The 11,091-nt window shown below is 35.2% G+C and overlaps 1 protein-coding gene across 1 annotated transcript; it reads left to right on the forward strand.

Moving 5' to 3' along the window:
- Nucleotides 1–77: 77 nt before the first annotated feature.
- RNF4 (ring finger protein 4) lies at nucleotides 78–10,754 on the forward strand. Its single transcript, XM_039335686.1, has 2 exons — nucleotides 78–236; nucleotides 6,985–10,754. The coding sequence occupies exon 2, from the start codon at nucleotides 7,031–7,033 to the stop codon at nucleotides 7,880–7,882; it is 852 nt and encodes a 283-aa protein (XP_039191620.1). The 5' UTR covers nucleotides 78–236; nucleotides 6,985–7,030; the 3' UTR covers nucleotides 7,883–10,754.
- Nucleotides 10,755–11,091: the final 337 nt, after the last annotated feature.

The raw sequence follows: 11,091 nt of genomic DNA on the forward strand, positions 1-11,091 counted from the left end.
GCGCGTGCGCCAAAGGGGTGTTCGAGGGCCCGTATAAAGGAGGCGCCTCTTATGGAGAATGAGGTGTTGGCGCAAGCGCAGTAAGAGCTGGCTGGGACGGAGAAGGAAGTGAGGCTAGCGTTTCGGGTCTTGAGCCGTCTGCGATTCTGGCAGGAGCCGGGCAGCTGCTTTTCGAAGGGCGGTGTTGGGAAGAAGTGCTGCCTACGGCGTTCCTCCGCTTTACCAACGGCCTGGTGGTGCGTAAAAGACAAGGGCTCTTTTTCAGGGTGTGGTTGCAGGGTTGGAGTCCTGGCCGTGGCGGTATCGCCTTTCAGAAAAGAGTGCATTTTCGGGCCAGTGGCTGCCATTGACCCGCCTGGGATTGGCTGTGGACTTCGAAGCGGCCCTTCAGTTGGAAAGCCGAAGTGGGACAAAGGACGTGGGAAGATGTGCCCTTGCTTTGTATTCTGTCCGTTTCTGGCTCATCTCCCATTGTTTAAAGGAGATCGCACGAAAGAGCGTAGATGCGAGGTACCCACTGTAAGAACTGGCGATCCTACAGAGGCTCTTCCCAAAACTAATTCTGTGACAAAAGAGATATTTGGACAGATTGCCGATGGAGTTGGGATTCGGGCAGATAGCCAGGATCTTAAAAACAGGCTTTGTCTGGCCTCCCTAGCCTAGGCCCTCTAATTTAGGCTTCAAGACTAGCATTATTAGTCATAGATTATACTGTCTTCACGACTAGCATTATTAGTCATAGATTAATGGAGAACTGGATTTCACAAGTCATTTATTTGGGGATTTTTTTATTGCTGAGCTAGGACAGCATCAGAAAACAAGGGTTTGGCTCTGTTTCAATTTGCATTTTTAACATTTTTCCTGAGAATATGATTCTTTTCCCTGGCCCCTCCTATACAGTTTTAAACTTTTATTTTCCTCCTTAAGCTCATCAGTATGTGTTAAATTTGTTTTGCTTTATACTTGTTATTTTAGAGGCGAAGTCAGATGACCTGTTGCAGCAATTGAAGATCTGTTTTGGGAGGCAAACCTCTGATTATATTGCAAGCTAACAACTCCTCTCTGATCACCAACTACTCTCAGCCTTTGCTCTCACTAGCACTTTGTTTTCTGAATTTTGAATTTTTCACCCATCTCTCTCTCCATCTGCTTTCTTTGTTTAGCATCAACATATCCAGGCTTTCTACAGCTTAGAGATGAGGACAGCTTTACTAAAGTATTTAGGAGAGAAGACTGGTTAATAGCACTATTAATGTATTAAATTATTAGATTATTTTATTTTGAAATTTTATTATTCCAGAATGCTCATACACAATCAACCAAGAAGAATGGGATACATGTTTTAAATTGGCCAGTAATTTAAATGGGATACAATTTTTAAATTGGCCAGTAATACATCTTTTTAAAATGGCCAGTAATTTTAAACACAGAGGAACCAGATATTTGAAATGATGGAAAGTAAAACTTAAAAACTATGACAAAATAAGCCCTAGTCTATGAATGTTCATCAGCAGAAAAAAACAATTCAAAAAATGATATTTGATGAATCTCCATATGTAAATGAAATGGTTCCACTTTTTCTGTTATGAATGCTCAATTTACAACAATTTGTTTCATGGCCATTCAAAGTTACAATGTATTGAAAAAAGTGACTTATGACCATTTTTCATACTTAAGACTGATGCATCATACCCATGATCATGTGATCAAAATTTGGATGCTTGGCAACTGCCTTGTATTTATGATGTTTGCAGTGTCCTAGGCCACGTGATCACCTTTTGCAACCTTCTGACAAGCAAGTTTAATGGGAAAGCCAGATTTACTTAACAAATAATTTACTGTGCAGTAATCTTGGAAAATGTGACATTTTATCTTGGAATGGCATTTGGCATTCTTCTATGATGTCTGATAAACCAGAAGTGCTTTTTAATAATGTGTACCAAATTTTTGAAGCAAATAGGCTGAAAGCTGGAAAAGTATACACTTAAATAATATATTGATTGTAGAGATAACGAGTGGAAGAAATACTTCGGATCATAGCCTAATTACTTATTACAAAGAATAACAATTTTTAATGAATACACTCTCTCCCATGAAATTGAATCGTTCTTTAGGTATAAATTTAGACTTATATACCACTTCACACTGCTTTACAACCTTCTAAGCGGTTTAAAGAGTCAGCAAATTGCACCTAACAGTCTGGGTCCTCATTTTGCTGACCTCGGAAAGATGGAAGGCTTAGTTACCCTTGAGCTGGTGAGAATCGAATTGCTGGCAGTCAGCAGCATTAGTCTGCAATACTGCATTCTAACCACTGCACCATCACAGCTTTAAATACTAGTCAGAGTAAAGGGAAAGGGTCTTTAGGCAACTCTTTTGCTGTTTTTTTGCTGATTTAGAAAACAAAATAGCTCCTGTGCTGTTTTAGACCAAGAAAAAACATGCTTGTTTTCCCTACCACAGCATCCCCAGGTGCTCGTGACGATAGCTGCAGAGATTTCAGATAACATTATTTTTCAGGATATTACTTTTTCCCTTGTCACATTTTCTCATTTTGACCAAAAGTCTGCCATTAACATCAAATGCTAAGTATAGCAGGCATAAAATATAAAGCAATAAATAGCTTAAGAAACAATAAGCTAATGAATCAAAAAGGATATGTGGGAAAAAGGAAGGTAGGACTGTTATTAGCTTAATAGATTTGGTTCATACATCTTAACAGGATGATATCAAATTAAAGCCAATGTAGATGACTGTTAGCAACAAAAAGGAGCTCCTAGTTCCAGTTTTTAGAGTAAAGAATTTGGTTGAGGTAAAAATCACCATGACAGGTTAAAAATTTTCTTAATTCTGCAGTAAATTATAGATATCAATTATTTAATTTATTAGCCCTGTCATTTGCCAAAGCATTTATTTCAGTTGTACTATTTTGATTTATAGCCTAATTTTCTCTCCTGGTTTTCAATTTTCTGCGTTGTTTTTTTTTTCCCCATTTCCCTGTATTTATCTATTTTGTTCCTCTGTCCTCACCCTACGCTCACATTATAAGCAAGATATCTAATTATCAAGCAAGTTACCTTCCATGCTTAATTCCCCATGACCGATTACTCTATTTGCACCATCTGCCTCTCTCATTTCTGGGGCTATTCCTGTCCTTGTGTCTTCCAATATATTTCCATTTTAATTTGCATGTTGTGCAAATAAGATATACTAGGAAAGAAAGACCATCTAGCCTAAAAAATCTCCATGTAGAATTATACAATCAGGGTTTATCCTCCACCCCCACCAGATTCCTGCTGCAGACCATTATGGATATTTTGCCTATTGGTTAATGAAGACAACAAAACTAGATGGGGGGGGGGGAAACATTATGGTATACTCAAATCAAGACAACCCCAATTGGCAGTAACTGAAAACAGTCATAATAGATGGATAGAGATAGCAGATACAGCAAATTAGTATTTGCTTCTGTCCTACATTTATGTGTTTTACAATTGCCTTTTTTAGATGATTTATTATTGTCACAACAGAAAATGAAAGTAATCTTGGAGTAAAAAAATTGTGCCAATCTTTTAACAATAGTAATTTAAAAATCTTAGACTGATTCATGATTCCTATTGGTTGCTATTCTGCTTTTTGAAATACAGCCATTAAAATGTGTTGTTTTTTGAACAGGTATGTTGTTCTTCTAAGGATGATTATGCAATGATTTTGCTAACAATATTATTGAACCAATTTTTTGTTTGCCAGTTTAATGTTTAGTAGTTTTTTATTTAATATGTTTATGATAATAGTGAATAGATAACAATTGCATATCCAAAATTGTCCATTTCTCTTCAAACTGCACAGCTTTTTTTATAACAAGTTTTATTAATTTTTCAATTTTGCATCCAAGTATTTAGGAATCAGCGTGGTGATAGGGTAATCAATAGTCCAATAACAAAATCTTTCATACATATCTCAGGTTGTGTCATTAAAAATTCCATTTCTATTTCCCTTAATCATTGTATCACATTCAAGTTAATACATTTCTAATTATAGCTCAGTCTTTCAATACATTTGTCAATATAATTTTATTTATACATATCCAAGTCCTGTTTTTAAGTTTTACCTAATTCCAATTACCGTGTTCCAATTTAGCCTTTAATAACCATAATATTTAAACTTTGGGTAACCCAAATTTCCCTAATTTCATTACAAAATAGTTATCGTGTCTAAAATACACATATTATTTGGATAGTTAAATTTTCACAAGTATATTCTATTTCTCATCCTAGTAACTCATCATTTACTAATCAAATATCTTTCATTGTCACAAACCACTTCCATATTACAATTCAACACTATAGTCTAATAGCTAATTTTCATTTCCTTTATAGATCTAAGTCCTAGATATTAAATCAATCAATATCTCTAAAAAAAATCTAGCCCATTAAGTAGGATTTATTTATTGATTTCATCAATCAGCAAAAAGGAGAAAGAAAATCCCATTTTTTAATCTAATTCTAGCTTTCTTTTTGTGCCAAGCAGGCTTCCATACCAGTGTCTTTAAATCCTCAAGAGAGTCTCCATTCCTACACGTTGTTTAAATCAAAGGAGCGCATCCAGTTATCAATTTTTCAAAGGAACTGGCCCCTTTGTAGTTATTAGATTGTTGCCCTAGTAGTTCAACTCTCCCTGTTTGATTTAGAATATTTGTCATCAATTCCTGTCCGATGTTGTAGTTGTTATTTGATTGTCTAGATTGTCTAAGTTCTCAATATATTGTATTTGTGGATCTTTAGCATCCTCCATCTTAATGTTGCTTTCTTCAGTTTCTGTTGCTTTTTGAGTTACAAGTACTTTAGTTGAAATCAAGGTTTGATTGTTAAAATTCTCAGTAAATTGTATTTGTTGTTGTGTAGAATCTTCTTTGATGTTAATTTGTTCCTCTTCAGTTTTTTGTCTTGTAACTTCATCAGTTGAAATCTGGGCTTCAATTTATAATTTTAAGGTGACATCTTTATCTTTCACTCCAGTTCATTAGCTCCATGGCTTCAAGGATTTTTTCAAATATAAGTTTATAGTTAAGTTGTGGGTAGGATTCCTCCATTTCTATGGTGATTAGAGATAGTCTTTTAGTGGAGGCTATGTTTAGTAAAAGTCAGCAAATTCCACCTCCACTATTCCTAGAAGTTGTTTTCACCACCCAGCTGTTTCAAGTTCTGATCTTTTTTAGATAGTGTGAAGAACAAATCTAGAGAGTAAACAGGCCTCACAGTCAAAGAAATTCAGTTGATGTACCAGACTTCACCACAAGATGTCCCCGATAGGCTATAAAATCTTTTTCCAGACACCAGTTAGGCTTTTATCCAATTGAAAAAAAATTTCCAACTTACCAAATAGATAAGATGATAGTCCCTGTAATAGGAACTTTTTTGGGACCCCAAAGCATCCAAAAAATACAGATCCAGTTATTTAGTTATTTAGATTAGTTGTTCTTTTTTTTTTTTCAAAGTTTAATTTCCCAAAATAGGCAGATACCGCTATGTTAAAAGCAGGGGTGGTTTCAGGAGGCTTTCACAGGAAGGTAGTTGGGGTAAGACAAAGGTAAGGAAGGGTCTCACCCAAATCCTCCGGGGTGCTTTTGTTGTGCTTGGTGGTGATTTTGGCTTTCGGCAGGCACAGCCTAGTGATTGGCCATGTTGATGGCCAATCTTTTCTCTGGCAGTCCAGAGGAGCTGCCTCAGATCAAACGAAAGGGCTACCACCCTTCTGCGATCTGTCGAGGGTCCTCATGGTCGTCAGCCCTCCAAGGCGACTTACGACCATGTTCAGGGTCGCCCGACGAAGGAAAACTGGGCAGCGGAGAGAGCGCTCTGTCTGAGCATCAACCAGCGCCACGATCTGGAACCAGAAGCCCAAACTGCACAGCTTTCTAATGATCTCTATCAATAGTCTATCTGAGTGGTTCTCAACCTGTGGTCAGCCCTGGGAGACTGCAATGTCATCCAGCTAGCTTCTGGTGCATAGGGCAGGTCTAGAATCTAGGCTTCACCAATCATAGCTCAATGGCTTGGCTTCTCAACCAATTTCACTCTCAACTTGCTGATATATATATATATATATAGAATAATTTTGTTTTTAAGCAAATCTTATACAAATCTAAAATTCATTCCTTTACCACTTGCTGAGGTCGTTCTGTAAATTCTTTCAGCAAATTTTTACTGTAAAATTAAGATTTTAAAAATATAGGTATTATTATAGGTTTAGTTTTTATAATGCTTCAGAGTTTCTGTAAACATTTGCAAAACTTGTATAGATATTCTGCTTACTATTTTTTCAGTGAAGCGGAATATAAACAATTCTTTAAACTGAGAACGCTAAATAAATATGAACATTCTACTTCTATCTTCTTTGGCTCTTAAATATAGATCTGTTGGTGACTTATGTAGTTTTGTGTTGACAAATCCACAGACTTTCAACTTTACTTACTGTTGGCTCACTGACAAAATAAGCCTACTTTAAACATAAGCTTATTTAATTAAAGCACCAAGGCAACAAATATATTCATGCAATTTACATTCCAGGAAATAACAGGAATTGCTATTCTAGCTGAAACATAGATTAGAAGCTGACTAAAGTTAGATCCAGTATAGTGTGGTGGTTAAGATCCAACTTTAGCCTTAAGTACTCACTGTGTAACTTTGGCTCAGTCACTATCTTTCAGCTCAGCCTACCTCACAAGTTTATTATTGTGGGGGGGGGGAAATAGGGGAGGGCATGCAGAACATGCTACCTTTGCTCCTGGTCAAAAGGTATGATTCAGATATAACAAAAATAAAATTTATGATCTATCCAAACAAAATTAGTGTTGTTTAAAAAGAATTTACATAGTACAGTAGGGTTAGTGCTCTTCCTTGTTCTGTGGTTTGTCTATTGGAAGCAAATGCAGTGGATTTTTACCTTCCATCTGTTTTATTTATATATTTCTTTTACTCCTAGACTAGTTGTTTATTTGGAAGTTTGGTTTTCCCTGCCTATAGCCACCATGAGCCCAGCTGATGCCAAGCGCTGTGGGACCAAGCGTCGGAAAAATAAAAAAGGTGGTGGCCTTGGCCCATCAAACCTAGCTGGAGTCTTCGAGGTCAAATCTGTAGGACTATCTTCTAATATTGCTCCCTCCTCTTTTTCATCATCAACCCCATCTACTTCTACTGTTGCCTTCTTGCAGACCCCCAATACCAACACAGCTTCTTCTAGCACTGAAAATGGTCTTCTGGCAGTAGCTGCCACAGCTCCCAACTTGATTCCTAATGAAAGAATGAAGAAGGCCGAGCTTCAGAAAAAGCGCTGTGGAGGAACAATTAATTCTAGACAAACTCGTAAAAGAAATATAGTTAGCAACACAGCTCCTGAAACAGCTTCACAAGAAACAATTGATCTTGAAGTTAACAGTTGTGAAGAAGTAGTTGATCTGACTTGTGAATCTTCAGAACCAATAGTAGTTGATCTGACACACAACGATTCGGTTGTGATTGTTGAAGAAAATGTTTGTCAACAACAAAATCAAGAATTTAGAAATCAACTCCCTGACAGCTGTATATTAAGCAGTGATGATGATGAACCAAGAGATGAAGTGATTTTGACTAGCACCCTAACTAAAGAATTGGAATTATTAGAGGATGATATTCCAAGTTCACACCGTTCAGGTACTGTGAGTTGCCCAATTTGCATGGATGGCTATTCGGAGATTATTCAGAATGGACGGCTTATTGTTTCAACAAAATGTGGTCATGTCTTCTGTAGCCAGTGTCTTCGGGATTCTCTAAGAAATTCTAATTCTTGCCCAACTTGTAGGAAGAAACTTGGCTACAAACAGTATCATCCAATTTATATATGAAATTTAGATACTTCTACAAAGAATCTATAATGTACTCTTCTGAATGCTTCATATACATATATTTTCAGCAACAATAGAATATTATAATTTCCCAGATACAACAGTTAACATGGAGACCATGATGGAGATTCCTCAGTATGTAAGCTTTTTTAAAAAATTTGGTTAATCACATGAAGTTGGCTTTATAGTCCACCAAAGTATGTAGATGTTTGAAGGACAGTTAGCTACAATGGGTGCAAAATGGTATTGCCATGCTGTTTTTGAAAAAATGACACCTCTACAAGATACATTTTTTACTCCAGATGACAGGATGAAAATCTGTTTTAATTTGCCCAAGATACTACTCATGCTTACGATAATGTAATTGGCCTGCATTTTTCTTTTTGCATTTCATTTTCAAAAAATTTGAACTTACATATGTTTCCTGATGATATTCTACCTTTTCATGAACTTCTGCATTTCTAAGAAGACTATATTTTGTAGCCAAGGTGCACCACATTTCTAACATTAAATGTTTAAATATTTCATTTGGAGGCATTTTTGGAAGACAGTAGTAGGACCATAACTAGAAAATGTTTGACTCTAAAGTATAATCATAAAGAAATATTTTCTGTATGCACCTAACTTAACAGAAGAATAAATTGAAACCTGCTTCATCATCTCAGAATAAGGCAAAGAGAAACGTGAGTTCTGGCGTAAGAAGTTCAGATATTTGACAGAGTGAACATAATGAAAGCTGTCTTTCAGTAAATACATTTTCATACTGGTGTATTAAAGTCCTAATGGTTCTTTCAATTCTCTTTATATAGTCATAAAGTGCAGACTGAACATTTTTAATCCCTATACTATCATTATTTCTTTCATCTAAATAGGTGCATTTTGAAAATACCAAGAAAGCCCTTATTAGACTGGTTACCATTAACAAATAATTAGAATGGTACAGCATGAAAAATACAACAGTAAGTTTGCTGTTAAGAATTTTAGTTTGGAGCTTCATATTTTTGCTAGATGCTACACTGATGAAAATAGTAAAACTTGTAGTTTCTGCATAGGCAGAAGGAAGTAAGTCACGCAGCTTGGATAGACAATTTATGTTCTATTATCTATATTATTGATGTTTGATTATTGTGTAATCATGAAGGGTTTCTTAGCAGCTACCTTCTAAATGAATGTTATATTTACACATTATCACAACTACAAAACAGAAAAAAATCACTGCAGTATTAGGAGTTTCAATAGACAATTGAATATTTTTCCATTTTTAAATTTTAAGAATGATATGGATCCTGTTGTCCATTTATATTAGGGCAGTAAAAATTAGAGATGTGTGTAAATCGGAAAGAATATTTTGTTTCAAACACAGAGCTAATCCATTTCATTTTGGAGGTTTTGGCAAACTTTCTTAGGTCCTTCACAGTTCAGCTTTAGCTTTATTTATTTTGGGTTTTGGATGACATCTGAATAGAGTAATATTAATACGTATCACCCCTTTCTCTGTTTCTACACTGCAGCGCCCTGTAAAGCATAAATAGAAGTCTGTATTTTTCCCCTCTCAGCAGCTTTACTGATACTTCAGAATGGCATGTCCTAGTGTCCCGTTTACCCCTGATCTTTTCCGGAGCTTGCTTCCTTCCTCTCAGCCACCACTGCTGATGTTCCAGCAAGTGTTGTCCACCTGTGCCCAGCACATTCTCTCACTATTTTGTCTCAACTACTATATCCCCTCTGCTTGAAACAGAGTAGCCCCATTTCTTCGGTATACAGCATCTAAAATGTGTGTCTCTGTTCAGATCTGGACCATTTGAAACTTTATTTGGAATTTCTTTTGGGAGTTAAGAGGCCTGCTTATCCATGAGCAATTCCCACATGCTTAGATGTTGCTATATAATCAACTGAATCCATGTAATTGATTCATTTAGATGCAATAAGAGCTATTTACTGAAATCATTTTCTAATACAAATTTAGAAATCAACATAGTTTTTATATTATTAAATCCAATTTTATCTGTTAAAAATTTCACTATCCTAGGAAAACCTATCGTCTCCTATATTTCAGCTCACATATTTGTGAATCAACTCTGGATGACTAGGGTAACCCATGCCAGTAAAAATCTAGACCCCTTTAAGAAAGTAAGTTTGAATTCTACTCATTGCTTTTAAATTGAGCAGATTCCTTTTGATTAAATATGTTAGAATCAGAATTTAAATCAATCTAGTTGTCTAACAAAAAAGCTGCACAATTTGTTAATTGTTATTCTATCATAATTTGTCATTAATTCAAGTCTGCCTAGTCTAGAGTGATTTTTTTTATTGATAGCTTTTGAAAGTTCTGCTAGTTAGCAAGCACATCAACTATAGCATTAGATATTAAATAGGTTTGAACTGTAATGTTAGACCATTGTTCAGTAGTTCTGAACAATGTGTGGATATGTTCTTTCTTTCTCAATTAAAATCTCTATTGAAGGCTTTTGCTTCTCTTTTTTTCCAAAATTAGTCTTTTGGCTAGGAAAAGGAAAGCTTAAAAAAATTAGTTAAACATGATTAACATAACCTATAATTTTTAGCATTTTCAAAATAAATCTAAACATTCTGAATTTGTTCTCAAGGTGATATTGATTTATACAATTATGCATAATTTTAAGAAATGGCAAATATCTGTATTCTCTTCCATCTCTAAATATGTAGAATCCATGCTTTTTACTTATTTATATATATCTATCATGTTTGTGTTACCATATTAGAAAAATCTGATTACAGATAAAAAAGATTTTTACATATTTGATTCACACATTTATTATGCAAGAACATATATAGGGAGAATCTGGATATTTAATGGTACTCGTACTATTTATTAAAAAATGGTAAGAATGCTTTTTCGTGACCAATTATTGTAGAGAGCATCATCATTTGAATAAATGCACACCACAAAAAGAGTCTTGACTATTTGAGGAACAAATTTTAATAAGAACTCGGCCAGTTTCTGAGACAGGACTTCGATTGAGTTTAATTCTCAAAGATACAATTCAAGAACTAAAGATTTTTTTGTACAGGATAACTATAAATGAAGTTATGAATTGAAACAGACAAATCTCAAAAGCAGGAAAAGAAGGTAAGCAGACACATCAAACTACCTTAGAAGTGCAGGCATTTGAATATATTAATTTTTCAGCTGAGAAGATTATAATATATTTAAAAATCATTGTAATAAG

This window comes from Crotalus tigris, unplaced genomic scaffold (genome assembly GCF_016545835.1).
Source record: "Crotalus tigris isolate CLP2741 ecotype Arizona unplaced genomic scaffold, ASM1654583v1 scf7180000017546.9332058, whole genome shotgun sequence".
Taxonomy (NCBI): domain Eukaryota; kingdom Metazoa; phylum Chordata; class Lepidosauria; order Squamata; family Viperidae; genus Crotalus; species Crotalus tigris.

What these genes read in the sequence shown, in the direction of transcription:
- RNF4 (XM_039335686.1), top strand. Translation starts at nt 7,031, where the DNA reads ATGAGCCCAGCTGATGCCAAGCGCTGTGGGACCAAGCGTCGGAAAAAT.